The sequence below is a fragment of the Harpia harpyja genome, chromosome 15 (assembly GCF_026419915.1).
Source record: "Harpia harpyja isolate bHarHar1 chromosome 15, bHarHar1 primary haplotype, whole genome shotgun sequence".
NCBI classification, from domain to species: Eukaryota; Metazoa; Chordata; class Aves; order Accipitriformes; family Accipitridae; genus Harpia; species Harpia harpyja.
Window position 1 is genome coordinate 5944269 of NC_068954.1, and position 18111 is coordinate 5962379.

Here is an 18111-nt window from a genome sequence, read left to right on the forward strand (position 1 = left end):
GAGGGTATGAGAGAGATTCTCAAACAGTTTATGTGTCTTCAGATGGTATTAAGAGCTATATAAATCAAATGTCCGATTTTGCATTTTTGAATAGCACTGGAAGAAATAGTGCTCAGACCGAAGAGGGAGCCTGATTTCCCCTGTTCATTCTCTTTTTTGAATGGTTCTACACAGAGCGGGCAAGGATGGATTATAGGAATGCCTTCTGTCGAGGAGTCGGCCAAAACTGTACCATCTCATCTTGGAGTAATTTATCCAATAAGATGATTTAGAGGACAGTTCAGTGGCACCATTTTTGGAAGGCAAAAGCAGAGGGGAATGAATATAAATCAAAGGTGACTGGCAGGTAAAGGATATATGCAGCAATCAGCCAAACCATGTGCACACTGGCACAAATTCAACAAGATCATTTATAAAAATTTTAAGTCAGGAGTACACAAAAGGGGGTCTGGTGCTAACTAAATCCACAGATAGATTACACGCCACTGAAATAAACACTTCCAGATGCTGGCATACAAAAACCTTTTACAGAAAGAAATGTTTTCTTTCATAAATCTGAAAGGAGGAACCTTGGGTTGGGGGTTGGGAGAGAAGGGAACAAGATTTCCAAACTGAGATTTGACTTCCTACTGGTTTTATAGAATAAGAACTCATATTTTTCAAATGCAGTGGTAACACTGTAGAATAACAAATAACTACAGACAATAGCTTGAAGTATAGACAAAGACATCATAAGTATATAACTGTTTAATGAAATAAAATGCTTCTTTTTCCTTTCAAAATGAGAAGAAACAATAAAAATGTCAATTTGACTTTTTCTAGACCAGAAACTGAATGTATAACTGAAGGAAAAGTTTTCAAATGCCGTTTGACATAAATATATACATTTCATTTTTGAAAACGGATTGAGAATGAAATCCTGACTTCTTCAAAATCAGTATCAATTGATTTTGAATATCAATAGGGGCAGTATATAATATACAGGACCCTAAATATCAGAGATTTTTTATTTGGTTTCTATGTACCTAATTTCTTTCGGAAACAGTGTTCAAAATTTTTTATCATTCAAGTGCTTTAGAAAAATTTAGATGTAATGTATCCACATTGTGTACATTGAAGCAATTATTGACGATTGTATTCCAGAACTTCTTCTCACTGCTATTTTGGTCTGAAATATGCAGAAAGAAATTTCTTTCAGTAAGAAGACTAAGTTGCAGACCAGAAGTGAAGCTGAATTTTTCTTCAAGTTTAAGGCACCTAAAACAAACTTGCTTTTCAAAGTGTTCTGTTCTGTTTATCTCCACAAATATCATACTGCCACACTATCCTTTATATTTTCAAAGTTTCCCTCTCTTCTTTCCACACCCCGAATCTGCTGTTTTAGTCTCTCACAAGCTCAGCTTTGCCAGGTCTTCAGCTACTATTCCACAAATTTTGTTTTCTAAGGGAAATCGGTAGAGTCAATTATCATCTTTATTAAATTGGAATTTCTAAAGTTTTGTGACAAACTTCAGTACTTTTTGCAACAGAAATGGATTTAAGCATTTGCATAAAAGCTGAGCTCAATCAGGATCAATAACAAGCACTTTTAAAACATCAGAAGTGAAAGGTCTTGACTAAGTATATAATTTGATTGTGAAACTATAATTTACATGTACATGTAACGTATTGAAGTCTACATGGAATACTTGCATTTATTATTTAAGAACCTATAAGAGTATAGGCAGGCCTGTATAAGGTCCAAATAATCTAAGTCTCTGCCAAACACCATTCTCTGGTGTTACATGTTCTTCGTGCAGGGAATGTCACAAGGAGTATCATAAACATGGTTTTGTAAATATTCATTGTTTTATGATGCTTAGGCAATTTTATGGGACTGAAATTTTTAACAAGAGAAGGTTTAGACTAGCAAGTCTTTTCATACTGAAATGACCTGGAGCCTGAAGGAGCATTCTCTCCAAAAAGTAAATACCCCCAAAAAAGCTGGTTATACCCTCTGTTCATTCAATATGCTCCATTTACACATGCATACACTGCTGAATAACGGCCACTGTCTTCCGCGGGTCTGTGCAGGATTACAATTTACATTTATAAACTCAGTTTCTCTTTAACTAAACATCTAAAACATTTCATTTCAGAACTGGCATAAACTAAAGGGGACAAAGAATTTGTTTAGGAAACATTTTCTTATTCTTTTTGCCTGTGGTCTTCCACTGTTGTAGCTGACCACTTCGTTTTAATTTCAGAGTAGAGGATGCTAGCTGTACTTTTTACTAGAGTTGTTCTCTCATGGTCACAAGTACCACCTACAAACTCTTCATGTACTACTTAAAACTGTTTGTACCAAGGTTTCAGGTAATCACTATATATTGATCACAGAATAAATATTTTTGAAGAATTATTTATTGTTTGTTACTTTAACTCTTAGAAATACAATCAATTCAAATAACTTAAAATAATTTCTCTAGAGACATTATACTTGTATTCCTGGTAAGAAATATGCATCTGATATTTTTGTGAACACCCTGGCATATTAAATATTATTATTTATAATAATATTTGGATGAATATTAGGATTATACCTACAGACCCAGTCAAGATTGCAGATCATTTTCACTATGCACTTTACAGAGATGAGCTTTTTAGATTAATCTAAATCTAACATATTATTCTTATTTTACTTTTTTGGCCAGTCTATAGCAAGATTGAGCTTGTTATAATTTGGTTTGGTTTTGATTTTGATCCCCTTTAAATCCTGAATCTTACTGAAATCAGTGATGCTGCCATGTTGTAAAGTAAGTAAGAGTCCAGAACCAAAGTCTCTTGAAGAAAGAGGGATGTACCCAGGTCATGCTACAAGATATGGCAATTTGCTCTTTCTCTAAATGACTTTCCACTGACTTCCCGTTGAACTCCAAAACATTCTGTACATGTAAAAGAAGTAATCCTCTTACTCTCTTCATTCTAGGTCATACTTCAATGTGTCTAATAGTTAGACCACTCGTGCGAATGAACCATGAAATGATCTTATCATGTGGTTATAGTCTCCATGTAAAGGGTTGTAATACCAGTATCATTGTACTTGAAATCCTGGGATAGACTGAGCTGATGTTTAACGACTGGGCATTCAGGATGATTCTACTCCTTAACTATCTAAGTGAATAATAAGAAAAAGAACGCGTGTAGAAGAGTACAATTACAAATAGATGTTACATAAAAACATTTGAATATTCATATATACTAATTTTACATCCAAATATAAATTCATGTCTCAATATAAAAAGTCTGTTAATCCTATGTAGAGAAATTTCACATTTTCCTTGACCAAGGAAGCAAGATTTAGCCTGCAATGAATTAATACACACAAAATGTCTCACTTCCTTAACTTAAATGCACAGAGAAATAGATTCAGGTTCAGTACACAGAACTGCATCATCCCACATGATGAAGAGTTACGTATTTCCCACTTCTGTCTTGCAAAATTATATGGCACTATTTTTTAGATCAATTATTTATTTCTGTGCTCCTTGAAAGTCTGGACCATGCGTTAAAATAGGCAATGCTGAGTACCACCCAATACTGTTAGTAGAGAACATATGGATAAAATATATGTCTAGACTACCTTAGACATAATACAATGCAGAATAATCTAGAGTACACTTGCTGCTTTCCATTGTGGCTTGCACTTGGAGACAAAACCTAAATGCTCTAATTATGTTAGCCATTTTGACATAGCTATTAAGGTCAAAATAAATGCAAACGGATCATTTTCACTAGTTTAATGTTAGTTCTCATTTACCATATGATTACAAAACTTTCAAAGTGCTCTTTTTGTCCAAACCAACATCCATCAAATGCTGCTAAAGAATAAATTACACAGCTTAACTCTTCTTCCAAAGCTGCCTTATTAGGAACACTTATCACCAAATCAGATGGAAGAGAGGGACAATCATGATGAAACAGCACAAAAGGGAAAGATGTCAGAAAATATCACTGTTCATGCTTTACAAATACATATTAACCATCTTAAGAAAATGGTCCCAAAAGAATATGTATTTTTTTATAAAATATTCTCCTATATTTGCTTTTCAAACAGAAATAAAATCTAAATTCTATGTATGGGACTGAGCTATTCAGTAGCAAAAAAACCAACTTGTATTTACACTCAGGTTTTCCATTTTAGAACTAACACTAGTATTTTGAAGTGTTCTACAAAATAGAACAGGTTGGATGGGGCTTTGAGCAACCTGGTCTAGTGGAGGATGTTCCCACCCACGGCAGGAAGGTTGGACTAGATGATCTTTAAGGTCCCTACCAACCCAAACCTTTCTATGATTCTACAATTAATATCCTCGACTTCAGGGTGGAGAACCTAGAAACTGTGGAATCCCCACATTCCTTTTTATATATGCAGAAGCCTGGAGTCAGAGAACACCCATTATCCCATAGTGTGCTTTGATTTCCTCACTACCAGAACCAGTCAACACGACCTGCCAGCTGGCATGCAAGTCCATGAGCCGCAGGTTCTGTGAGGAATTCTGTATGGCGAGGGTTTCTCACAGCCAGTAAGCACCCTGAGATGAATATTCAAAGAAATTTTGCTTTGCTTCTGCTCTTCCCTTTCCCTCATCCCTCATTCTGGTGTCACAGACCTAAGATACAATACACTGCAATTCTTTCAGAGAAAATTGCCAAACACGGCATGTCAGATATTACTCCATTAATATCAAGAGAACATTTCAATGGATGTTACAGCAAAAAGTTTGCAGTTTGAGATGTCCATAACAAATGTGTTAGGAAAAATCCAAGTGTCATGGCAATTATTATTGTTACTAGTGCTCTACACCTCTATAAATGGTTTAATGCTTGAAAATGCTCAGTATCTCTATTTCTGTAAAAAACATCCATCTAACAAAACTAATAGTTACCTAACAGTCTTGAAATATTTATTTAGCCACTTAGAACAATTTACATTAATTCTCAGATAGTGACATAACTGGTTCTGGGCTAAACAGTCACTGGCCCATGATGAATGCATTTAGCAAACGCACGTCGATTCTTCTGGGAAACCTATTCACACAAGGAAGCAAAGCATACCAGGACACTAACGCAGTAAGTGTAATCTTAGTTTCATACCCAGTTAAACACTAGATGCTGAGTACAAAATGACTGATGGTGTATTCAGGAAGAGCTCCTTCCTGAAGTACTGAGAAGCCATTACAACTCCCAGTCAAGTGGATTAGCCGTAATTGGTTATTTTTTTGCATTGGCTAAACTGTCACAAAAGCGCTTTGTTTCTCACCCCCTGGGAGTCTGAAAAAACTGAGAAAAGACGGGTAGATGAGAACATATACAACCAAAATATATGCAAATCCATGACAGAAAATTAACCTCTCCTTCTTCAAGGGCTTACTTCCATGCATATTCACATAGCGCATGACTCCAGTGACACAGTTCTCTATCCAGACATACAAGCACACCTTTGAGTTGTCATGCAGTAACAATGACCACTGTGTCTTAATTTGGTAAAAATGTAGACGGAGCACTGAGGAGCCCCCTGAAATCTACATTAAAAAAGACTTCCACAACAAATACACTTCAATGATGTAGAGATCCGGAGGCATGTGTCTAATCAAACATGGAGGAGATATATTAACAGTCCTACAGCAGATTTTTACGTAACCAAGTATGGCCATTTCTTCAGATCTCAGTAACAGGAACTATTTGACATAGGCTATGTTTATTTTCTAGGTAGTGCAAAACCTTGATATAACATTAGACAGAAGTCTGAGCTATTTTCTATGGTATCTGAGGGAAAAACTGTATCAGAAAGATCTAAACCGTTCCCTGATCTCTTTGAAGCCACTAGAAGGGATATTTTTATGGATCAATGTGATAGCCAACAGACTGGCTGTTGTCAAGAGCCTGCTGTATTCAGAAAGTTAGTATTTGAACCAAAACTGCTAGGGCATGAGTTTTCTAACTAGAAGAAAGAAATGTAACAGTCATGTTATCCTACACAAGGATGGGTGATATGGTAAGACAGCCACCAACTGCACCCCAACATTACTCATGGAAAGTCTTTCATCTTATTAAGACGACAGACTTGAGGAATGAAAAAGGTTAGTCAAATGAGTAGAAAAAACTAAACTCACTTCTTTTAATCCTTTGGAGCAGTAGTGTGTAAGAAATGGAGCTAAGTGATGAGAACCCTAACACTGAGAACAACCTGGTGCCCAAGCTGTGAGATGGCGTACGAAAAACTGAGATAACTTGTCGTCCTGAATCCCACGTGAGGAGCTGGAACATAAGGCAAGATCTACATCAGACAGTTTCACCAGAGAAACATAACCAAGAGGGATCCCGGATATGAACTACGGCTTTCTTGTTTACATCTAAAATGGAAAGGTTGACTTTGGAAATTCCTGGTATGGAACCAACCTATAAGGTCCACTCACTCTGTCTCCTCCGACATCAAGCTTCAATATGAGACCACGACTGATGGTGCTCAGGGAAGAACCTATGGGTGAACCTCATACTGAATGCATCCATCCCAAAGTCAGTCCCCGATACATGGAATTTTATTGATGAAGACACCATTTTACTACCAAGAGAAGATTAGAGCCAATACCTAGATGTGAAAGGTTCTCATGGTCCTCTGATCTGGTGTACCTGGTTGTTCTGCTCTCAACCACCTTGAGGAATGGAAAAGCGGTCTGAGGAAGAGCCAAACAACCCACACCACAGTGAAGGCTGTTTACTGGTAGGATAAACACAAGACCAGAAGAGGACTCTCCTATCAGTTCATATCCTCTTGTGAACTGTGCCAAGGAAACAAGTAAATTTTATTCAGCTGAGCAGAATCAAGGCCTCATACATCAATCTCCATGGCAAGCGACTCATACACAGAGGCCTTTCTGGGGAGTTAGCTTAAAGTGTCCACGGGAAAGTACCTGGGCCAAATATGAATGAGTCATCACTGGAAAACATGTTAATCAAGTCTTAAAGCAAGGCAGATCCCTTCCTGTAACCCAACGGAGAAGGAAAGTAGCGGGGTTTCACATTTTTGGAGTGTGATGTTGAATCTGGAGAAAACAAGGATGGTTTCCCACCTGGCAATCTAGTCAAATACCTATACCTTCATCTGTCTCTGCAATTATGTGTGGGTCTTGCCACTACTGAGGGTGAGTTTCCAGACAGTGCAGAAATTAGCTTTAGTCTAAGAACTGAGAAGTCCTGGCTCACTAGAGGTGAGAAACTATAAGAAGGTTAGAAAAAAAAGAAGACAAAAAAATATAACACAGGGAGAAAAAAAAAAAAAGAAAGAGGAGAATTGACAAGTTCTGTATTTTAATATGAAGGGCAGTTAGAATATTCCTGTCTGGTTTTGGTTTAAAATGCAATCATCTGCATGGGATTTTTCATACAGAGAACATTGATTTTATAACATCTCGCAATTTTAAATGGGGAAATATTATCAGATACTTTGCAGGTCCAGATTTTTATTCCTTTCTCCAGATATACTGCTGATTTAAACTCAATCCATTTGTACAGATGATAAAGTCTTTCAAAACCCGATGTTGTTAAATTATAAACATTAAAAATGATACATAGTGAATTTCGGGGAGACTACTGAATGCCTCACACTAGGCAGCATAGCAGAAAGCCAAAACCCAACTCTAGCTAAATTAAAAATAATCTCCCAAACGAAAAAGAAAATGTTTGCTCTCTGCCTTGTATGAATGGCTGGAATGAGATGGAAATTATTTAAAATGAAAAAGAGTCCAGAGCTGTCCATTTTTTCTTACTAATTTACAGCAAGGGTAAAATTCTTCTGTAAATCCTCCTTACTGCTCAATAGTCACATATCCAAGAAAACTTCAGAACAGCATAGGCCTACAAAATTAAAATCATTTATTAAACCCCAATAACTGTACTGTGCTGAAGTTCATGCAGTATTACTCTGGAAGACAGGAAAGCATTTAAAGTTATTCCTTTTTCTTTCCCCAATCTTTTCTCAATGGTCAGCACTCAAGAGCAGTAACATGCTCTTGTTTTCAAAAAACTGTTGTTGAATACTGTGGATAACTTATTTTGCCTATTACTCCTCGTATGAGATTTCCTGTATGTTCCAACACGTCATGTAATTCGGGATAGATAAGTACATGGTTAGGTTTCTAGGACTGATTCTACATTCCTCCTGTGCAAGTATCACAAACTTACACTGGAGTCATACCGCATTTTGGCATTAGCAGAGTTGCACTTTCTTCTTGTTACTATAGTAAGAATGTAGAACTACATCTTTTACTTGAAGTTCAATCTAATCTATCCATTTTAGGGATGAACTGAACATACATATAGCTCACAAAAATGGTTGTTTCTTCATTCTTTTCCTTGCTTCTGTAGTAGGACTGCTAACTCGAACAGTAAACTACCATCAGAAAACAGTGTAAAACATCTGGGCATGCAGAAAAATCCTTCCTCCTCACCTACAGCAGACTCTGTCAGGGCACCTATTGACTACAAAATCAGACCTGATGTGGAATAATGATCAACAGGATTAAGAGAAATGGAAGAGACGGTGTGCAAACGTATATTCCTAACTTCTCTACGTGACCTTTAGCTTAGTTTTAAGGGTGGAAACAGCTGAAAGCATGACTTCACTGAATATAATGACAGATACCCATTATACTCATTTAATATTTCTCTCTGCAGATTTTAACGTGTCACTACAGAATCACAAGAAGCACATTGAGTAAAGCCACCTTTCCTCCTAGTTCTGTCATCCTGTCTAGGAGGTCACGCAGATACACAAAGAAACTATTGTGAAGGCAGTGGCAATAGAAGAAAGCAGAAGTCATTCAAAAGAAGAGTTGCCGCAGTACTCTTCAAAATGCCTAGCGATAATATTTTTAATACAACAGTGTGAGAGTCTGGCAATATGAAAAGGTGGGGTTCTTGGCTTGTTTAGAGGGAACAAGATCTGCTCATCTCATCAACCACATTGACAGTAGGTAATGTCAATAAATTAAACTCTTCAGTTAGTTGTACTGTTTGGGAAGTTCACAAGATTGCAGGACATAAAAAACCCCAACCCAAACCCAAGTATTTTATTATATCTTGTGGTTGCAGAGAAATTTCAAACTTTGGTTAATAATTAACCAAACCACTTTCAGTGAGGATCAGGGAAGGAAGACTTACCTCTCTGTAATTGCCTATGTGAGCTCTTTACATAATAAAATTAAATATATTCTCTGCTTTCAGAAGCTATTGCCATGTTCTTAGCAACATCTCTTAGCAAACTTCTGCTAAAGACACTTCTCTATTTTGGACTAGAAATTCTATCTTACGCTTTACATGATATTAATTTAGCATTTGTGACTGGCAAGAGAGAAGTAAAATTATGTAAAGATAATTCATTGCAAATAAGTATTAACTATCATTAATAAACCAAATATTTACTGCCATTTACAAAAGCATTGATCAGTTTTGACACTAAGAAAATTATAACTTCACATAATCATTTACTCTTATTTTTCTTGTTCTTTGCTTCTGGGGTCAAGTCCCACTATTTCCTTGATATTTATGGTCTTCATATACTTCTGTATAATTTTTATGTAGATCAATTTCCTCCAAGTTCAGAATCATTTTCCTTTCCTAAAATCCCTCCAAAAATGGCTAATTTCTTCCTGATTTTTAGGAGCTCAGATCTAGTGTGGTGTTTTTTGTTTTGTTTTGTTTTTTTCCTATAATGATTTCTTTGACATTCATTCTTTCCTAAATGTAAATGTACTTTCCTGAGGTAAGCAAGGCCACATAGAACAGCAGATCAGAAGAAAATGACCCCAATTTATGACATTGGAGACGGACTACTTTCACATTTTTATCAGCTGAGAAAATTAAATAAAGCATTCGTTTGGCTGCTCTGAACAATGGATTTGCAATTTGCATAGAAAAAACGATGGCAAAACCTCATAACCCATCAGTGTTTTACCACAAGCTCAGTTCTATTACATTTTAGTGGAGGTTCAAAGTTGTCTAAAGAAACCATTCTCTTCTTTCTCCAACCGTAAATGTGTCACTTGAGAGTTCAACTTCCAATAGGAGCAGTATCTGACACACAACTAATTTTAGAATATAAAGTGCTCCTCACCATATTGGAATACATATAATTTAAAATAACTGTAAACCTAAACTTTGCAAAAACAGAAAATTCAAGCACTAACAAAAAAGCATAATTTGTAATTGAAAGAAAATAATATTTAAAAGAAAAAAAAACTTTTTTGTCTTTCCAAAAAGAGACAGAAATTACTAAGTTTTATTTCCCAAGAGAATTATGCCACTTTTATAAAGAAAATTACAGTCACCACAAATTGCTCTCAACAATTCCAAAGCTTCTTCATTTGACCACTTGAAAATCAAAGTTCTTTAAGATTATAAATATAACTTTTTATAACTCTGTTATTACGTACTGTGAATGGGGAAAGGGGGCCAATCTTGTGGCCATAGCGTCGAATGGCCTCTCTGATGTGGCTGGGCTGGATGGCATCGCTTTGAGCCTCTATACCACAGGCTGCAGTGCTCTGCAACAGAAAAACACATAAATTGTTACTAAATCAAAAACACACAACAGACCTACAGTGCATAAAGTATGAAAATAAACCTTTATAAAATGGACCAATTTTTTTTCCTGAGGATACACATCATTGCTGCCACACACTACATTAGAGAAAAAAAGCTATTAACAAATCAAAGAGGACTTTTACATGAACTTTGCTTAAGAGACCCAAAGAACACCATATTTGTCCTCTTAAATCTTTCACCTAGTGCTGCTGTATGTTGCAATTGAAAAGAGCAGAAAATGTTCAAACTCAAATGAAAGGGTCATATAAGTCATACTGCAATAACCACAGAAACTATTTTTAAAACATTTCAGGCTCTCATTATGATGTCAAGGGGTGGGGAAAATATTGAACAAGTACCCAAAGTGGAAAGCAATTTGACACCTAAATCACCATCAAGTAATATCAGATTGAAATTTGAAGATGAAACATGTGACATAATGGTGTTAGAGTGATGCAAAAATATTTTAATTACCTCAGACTGGAATGTTTTCAAATTTCAAACGACTTTTTGGATTAAGGACCCTTAATAGGAAAAATACGAATTCACTGCTACTGGGCCATTGATTTTACAAAAATACCCCAGGATTTTAAAAGAAAAAGTTACTCTCTTCTCCTTGCTAGTCAAACTGAAATGTTGGTTTAGGCTCCATATAGACACAGCTGCTTGCCAGGATTCAGACAACTTATCAGAAGGATGGCTGCTTGGTAATAAATTCATGAAAATGGATTAGCGAATGCACTAAGAATTACAAAAACTTAAATTATACACCGAAGTTTAATGTACACACATACAGTGTCCCCTCATACATTTACAGTATATACTAAAGCTTTCAAACTTGGGATATTTTTTACAAAATGCGTTACTTTCAAGAGTGCCGAGTCCACTGGAGCCTGTGTACACAGAATTATTCGTAATGCGATGGCAGATTCTTCCCTTGCTGATTGACGTTCATAAAGGGAACATGAAACTCAAATATTTTCTGCTGGACTGGGCCTTCATGGACTAAGAATAACATTCTTCACCAAGTTAACTCGTTTGTCTCAATGCCTCAGTTATATCCAGTATATACCTAACCAAATTGGATAAGTCATGGGAACATTTCATTAAAACTGTGCACTTTTTAGAATATAGTTATTTTAAAAGGCATTAAGTCAAACACTAAGAATTTAAAATAAACTCACAGCGCTAGTGAAATATAATGTATCAAAAACTACATCTCCAGCTAAATTCTTGTTCCTAGGAATTATAATGGAAATCAGCCACAGAAGCAAAACATAATCAAACATAATATAAAAAAGGAAGACAAAAAAGCAAAAGTCTTCAGAGAGGTTTTTAGGATTCACTAAAGGCTTTCTAAACAGGGTATAATAAGGGCAGAGAGAAAGTTGAAAGTATTAGGAGTGTCTACAGCACTGATGACACTAGAAGGAGAAAATACATCTTTTTCTACCTGTCATTGTAAAAATTACTGGCTTAACTCTATGAAAAATGAGTGGTTTAGGAGAATAATAACACACATGAGAAGATCACAAGTCGCTCCATTGCTTTGCAGCAAAATGAGTATGGCCATCACATTTTTTCAAAAAGGCCCTAAGTGACTAACACAGTGCTTTCTATCCAGTTTATTTAATCAAATCTATTTCCCTTGCGGTTTTAAGGTATATATATTCCTCTCAGATAGAATACCAAGGCTCTACAACAGAAGACAGGAATTCTAATATTTACATTTCACACTCTGAATACAAGACAGCCAGATTTTATGCAAAGTAAACAAATATTTAGATTGATTGCAACCAACTGGCATAAAAATAAAGCGGGTCAGGCAAAGTTGTTATAGACGAAGAAGGCAGTTGCCTAAGGCTGCTGGGAGCAGAAAAATCACAACTGCCTCTTTGCCTACTTTGCTTATGCTCTGAACCTCAAAACCTATGCTAGCTGCTACTGTCAGAGAAGGGGATGATTATTTGGGGTGGTATCTACTGCTGTGGCTGTAGAGGAGCAGCTCATCTTAGAAGCAGCAGTTGTTACCTCAACAAAATTCAGTTTGCAGGCATTACTGAGAAGCTTTAGCCTAGTTCTGATAGAAAAAAACACCAAATCACACATTTGGCCCTATAATAACATTGGTAGTTAACAGGTGATATAGGTTAAAATTGGTATTTAAAATGAGACGTTATTTCCTGAAGATGTTTTGGTTTCTTTTTCTTGTTTTTTTTCAGCCTTGTGCACCAAATACCTTTTTTCTTTTCCTTTGTTTGGATTTGGTAGAGTCCTGTCCAATTCCACCATTCCCCAGGGCTCCTGACGGGGTTTTCCCAAGATGTTGCTGTCCTGCTGATGCTGGGGGTGTGGGTGTAGGAGGTGGTGTGTTTTCAGGAGAGTCAAGGCTGGTCTTCACACTTGTAGATTGCCCTAAGAGATGTGGCTATAAAAGCAAGATGTCAAACAACCATTATATAATCAAATCAGAAAAAAGATAATTATTGCCTTCTTAGATTTACTGTTAGGAGAGATGTAATACAGAATTCAGTTTGCTCTTCTAGAGGTTACTATAATATCTGTATCATAGCAATACATGTGATACAGCATTTATTGCACTTGCTACTGTTGACAGCTTTAATCTCCAAATCTGCAATAGAGAGAGCCTTCAATACAGAGAGAAGAAATTTCCACCCAAGAAAAGAGGATTTACGTTTAAATATAAAGATGCTGCTAAGAATTTAACATTTGGAGCTATAATTTAATGTTTTTCCATCTAAATCCATAACTTCAATGTTCATAAACTCCATAACAGAAGTCTGTATCAACACCACATTCAATAACATCGACTTTGAAAGCAACAAACTACCAAATACATGTAAAAAAACATAAAATGCATTAATATGTGAAAAAGCAAGATTTACCTCAGTAGAGTTGTGATACTGTATGAAGGTGGCAGATATGGCATGACTGAATGGGTCACCAGCTTTGGGAGCCATGTCCTGCTTAACCAAAAGGGCCAAGTCCACCAACTGGAGGGGCAAAAAGAGCCGATAAACAGGTAGGTTTAGTGACATGGTACTTACTACAAATGCCATCGTAACAATGAAGACAGAGAGGAGTTGTGGGTTGAGGCAGATTATTCTTAGTGTTTCTCAGTTGAAAACAAAATTATTCAGAGATCTTTCAGCCTAAGGAATCTTTCTTTTCCACTCCTGTAAATATATGGAGTAATTTATCTACCCAAGAGGGCTCGGCTTGGCACTAAGGTAATGTTTTGTTTTCCAGGAAATCCTGCTTTTTAATCCAGTTGTGCAATGGGGTTGAATGAGTCACAGCACACTGCCAAAGGTCACATAGCGAAGTATGTGGTTTCAGTCTGGACTTGAATAAAGTTCGTGCTGGACTCCACTCTCCTCTGTAACCATTACAAAACATTTCTACTACCTATATGGTGTAGTACACATCCATCATACAGTAAATTGAAAGACAGACAGGAATCCAGTTAGCTTGGTTAGCTAAAGTAGTGCCTGCACGCTTCTGAAGGGGCACACAACAGTCACCTGAGGCTGAAGTACATCCAAGAGTAATTAATTCATTTTGTTTAACTAGAGTTCAATCAGTATACTCCCTTACCTGTGCCACAGTCTCATACGCTAAATAGGCCAAAATCTCCATTGCAACTGCATTTGGCTTTATTTCCATACTGCTACAGTCCAACCAGTCACGAAACTTGGATGCTTTCTTTGCTGCCAGTTAAAATCATAAGGGGAAAAGGAAAAGTTAACAACAGGTGGGCCAAAATAATGCTTTTTTTCCGGTCGTAGAAAATACTTCAAATGTGAAACAAGGAGTGTGAATGTGATTTGATTGGCCAAGGAAGGAATTATCAAAATGGAACTAGTGGGGAAAGACTGTTATTTCATACACAACATTTTGGAGACCCATAAGCAGCATGCAGTAAAGAGAAAAACACACAGTTAATCAATCATACGGGAGATTTTATGACAAGGAAGGGTATACCTCAGAGGACTGTAGATGGGACAAACCTGATTTTGAATATATTATTGTAAAAGAGATAATATGATTGCATTACATCTTTGATGAGTGAGAGAAAGCACTAGAAGAAATCAAGACAAATCTGAGCCCAGATAAAATGATATAACTGTATTAACAACAGCGAAGACAAATGAAGAAGGACAGAACTAGGAAGTCGTTGTGTTAACTATACAGGGATCAGGTGCTGACAAGCTAGCCAAAATGATTTGTAGGTAAGTGTTTTAAAAATGTGCTTTGGATATAAAGAAATAAGGATAGATGTAGATCTGCAAATGATAAACATTCATACGAGAACTTCACACTGCTAATGAATGAAATCACTTAGGAGAAAGTACAGAGAAAAATATGGGAGGAGGAACATTGTATTTGCTGAGACAGTAAAAGGAGGAAAAAAAGGATGACCTTACTTAGGTCGGTGGTGGACAAGGTGATCACAGAAAGCTGTGGAGACTTGGACTGAAAGGAGCTAGTAATATAGAGGTCTTAATGAGGGCTGTTTGTGAAGACAGGACAACCAAAATTAAGTAAATACAAAGTGGGAGAATCATTTGAAATAGCTCTTTCAAAGAGAGTCTTCAAAGAGGACTAAAAAGCTAAAGACAAGTCAGGTGTTAAACAGAAAACAGGTGTAAATAATGGTTATTTTTTTAGGAGGGAATGAGAAGGAGAAGGCTACATTGGGTCACTGAAGATAAAAAAAAAAAAAAAAAAACCAAGCAAGAAAAGTGTGAAGCTGACAGCAGGACCACAAAATGTTCCCTAGAATTTAAATTTGTAATCCTGTAGTACTTGATCCTTTGATGGACCTTTCCTTTTGCCTGTCTTTAGAAGTGCACAGGAATGTGTGGAGCTGTAATTATTAATATATATTGTTAGAACAGGCTTCTTGAAGTCCTTTCCAGGTTTATTCTCTTGTGACAGTTATCATGGCTTTATACAACGGTAAAAAGGTTTACTACTTTAAACATAGCAATACATTCAATTTTTAGTAAAATATAAGAAAATAAGTAAAAAAAATAGCCTTTGCATTAGTTTTGAACAAATGTTCTGCATGGCCTTTAGTATGTTCTATCTAGTTGAGTTCATATCATGCAGTTGAATTTGTGCATGAGTCTCTCTTGCTACTATTTTCTAAGCACTGTAATTCTCTTATTCTTTAATGACATTAAATGCCAGTGAAAAAGAACTGCATAGACACGGTCATTTGAAAACACTGTCAAAATACCACTGAGATTATTTTTATAGATCACAATCCCCTGGTCAGCAACATTCCATTTTATTTCACAAATTTAAGATTTCTATTTGTTCTGTCTCCAGATGATAATTTTTGGATTTAAAAAATGACTTTATCACAAACCTCTCATTTCCTAAAGTCACCCTAATCTGAAGTATCATTTAGCTAATGGCTCACAGATGTGTGATGCCAAATTATAACTCAGCTTACAAAACATATTGAATTAGGAAAAGAAATGCTTACAAAACATGTTTTCCTACAGTTGCTGATACAGAACAGTATTTCAAATGTGTCATTTATTTGCCATAAATGAATCACTCTTTCTTCGAATTTAAAAGGAAGAACAAGATAAGGTCTCTCATTTAAAGACACCATTGTGTTCAAGTCTGTCTTGTAGGATCATGTGCTGTTTTGTCATGATTTTTACTGGCTCCTTCACCTCACTTTCTCTGACATTTGACCTAAAACCTTAGTCATCACTTAACCGCTTCTGTAATGATGTTTTGCTACATGATCAAGCCCATTAATTTACAGCTCATTATAGTTGTGGCCCACAAGTACTTCTAGTAAGTTGGTTTTCAGTGCTAGTAAAGCCCTAATTCTGTCATCATGTTATTAGTGTTGGAATGGCGTATACTGATGAATTTGGCTAATGTTGAATAAATTCCACAGCAGGAGCTTACAGCTTAAAATAGAAAAGACTTTAGTAAGTTCTTTGTGTCTCTGCGGATAGGGAAATAAAAGCAAAACTTGCTGCTCTTCTCTAATTTTAGATGCATTCCGAAAAACCTGCAACCATGAAACTTTACTAATATGCTGACTAGAACACCACCACGACAGACTTCAGGCAAGTATGGTTGTTTTAATCCATTAACTCTTTACCAGTTCTATCTTTGCAGTCGTCCCCACCAGCACAGTATTTGAGCGTATATAAAGCCTGGTAAATATTAAAAAAAAATACTCTGCCTGACAGCCTGAAACAATGCTAAATTAACTGTTCCCAGGAGTTATGCAGACAAAGAATTTAAAGTTTTGTTATTGGGGATGAAACAAAAGTGCTTTCAAAAAACATGAGGTTCTGCTGTGTTCTCCATTACATGAAATAATAATCAAACATCTTAATACAGTTCAGCCGCTATAATACTTACAAAAACTCAATTGCCGACTTTCACAAAATTCTGCATACTGGACGGAGTCCATCATTCGTGTTTGTCTTTCTGCTCTCTGACAAAAGAGTAGAAGTACACGATGTACCTTATTCCAACAAGAACTGCATTCCACAACAGAAATTATAGCAGCAAAGCACCCCTGCCATAACCTTGAAGTAACCCTCCCAAATTAAACATGCATTGAACAAGTTAAGATGCAGAATATAAACCACAGATTGGTTATTAGTCTCATGAGTTAAATTTCCCAGAGGAGCGTGTCAATTCTTATTTTAAAAATCTGCTTGCATACCGCTCACCTACGACAGCGACGAGGGCTGAGTTAGGAAAGGCGATGAGCACTCTTGCCCTGACCGAGGTGCACATTTAAACTGAAGCAGGTGAGCAGTCTGCCTACATGTTTACAGATGACCAGACAAGTAAAACGTTCTCCTGGACCGAGGCCAATGTGTTCTGCACTGAGCAGAACTGAACCTGCGTGCTTTTAAAATGGGAGCACAAGCAGTAGTGAAAAGAATAAATTCCATCACATTGAGGATGTACCAGACAGAGTGGTGCATGAAGTGCCCCTTCCCACACAAACATTCAATATACTGTAATAATTAAGTGGTAAATGTGTCTGCTTCATTTTTTTTTTTTCACTGTTAATCTACGCTTGATTTTTTTATACTCCTGAACACCTACAGAAGAAGAAAGGAAATTAGACTGAATTAGAGCTCATTCAAGAAAAACCCCTTAAAATGTTCACAGCTGGATTTAAGAATGTATTTCACACAGAGTCCAGTGTAAACCAAAAGATTCTATCTCAAAAAAATCAAAGTATGAAACCATAAATATTACGCACACCCTTCCCTCCACATAAATACTATGCCACAATTGAATCATGGTTGAAGCAGCACTGAAGTTCACAGTTAGGTTTGAGCACGTGTTTTGAGTTTTATTTACTTCAACAGTGCAGGGGTGATTTTCACCAGGTCGGGATCTGATCTCTAGAACAGATTAAATCCTTCAAGTATTGGAGGCAGGAAGCGGTAGTTAGATTAAAGA

The 18111-nt window shown here is 36.4% G+C and overlaps 1 protein-coding gene across 8 annotated transcripts in view; it reads right to left on the minus strand.

Moving 5' to 3' along the window:
* Positions 1 to 18111, minus strand: part of SUPT3H (SPT3 homolog, SAGA and STAGA complex component) — a 281438-nt gene that overhangs the window by 43741 nt on the left and 219586 nt on the right. For all 8 annotated transcript variants that reach the window (XM_052809356.1, XM_052809361.1, XM_052809364.1 and 5 more), the window contains 5 exons: positions 17047 to 17122; positions 14242 to 14354; positions 13530 to 13637; positions 12863 to 13051; positions 10473 to 10583 (listed from right to left, as the gene is read on the minus strand). In XM_052809356.1, coding sequence (XP_052665316.1) covers positions 10473 to 10583; positions 12863 to 13051; positions 13530 to 13637; positions 14242 to 14354; positions 17047 to 17122 — 597 coding nt within the window. The remainder of the gene's footprint in view (positions 1 to 10472; positions 10584 to 12862; positions 13052 to 13529; positions 13638 to 14241; positions 14355 to 17046; positions 17123 to 18111) is intronic.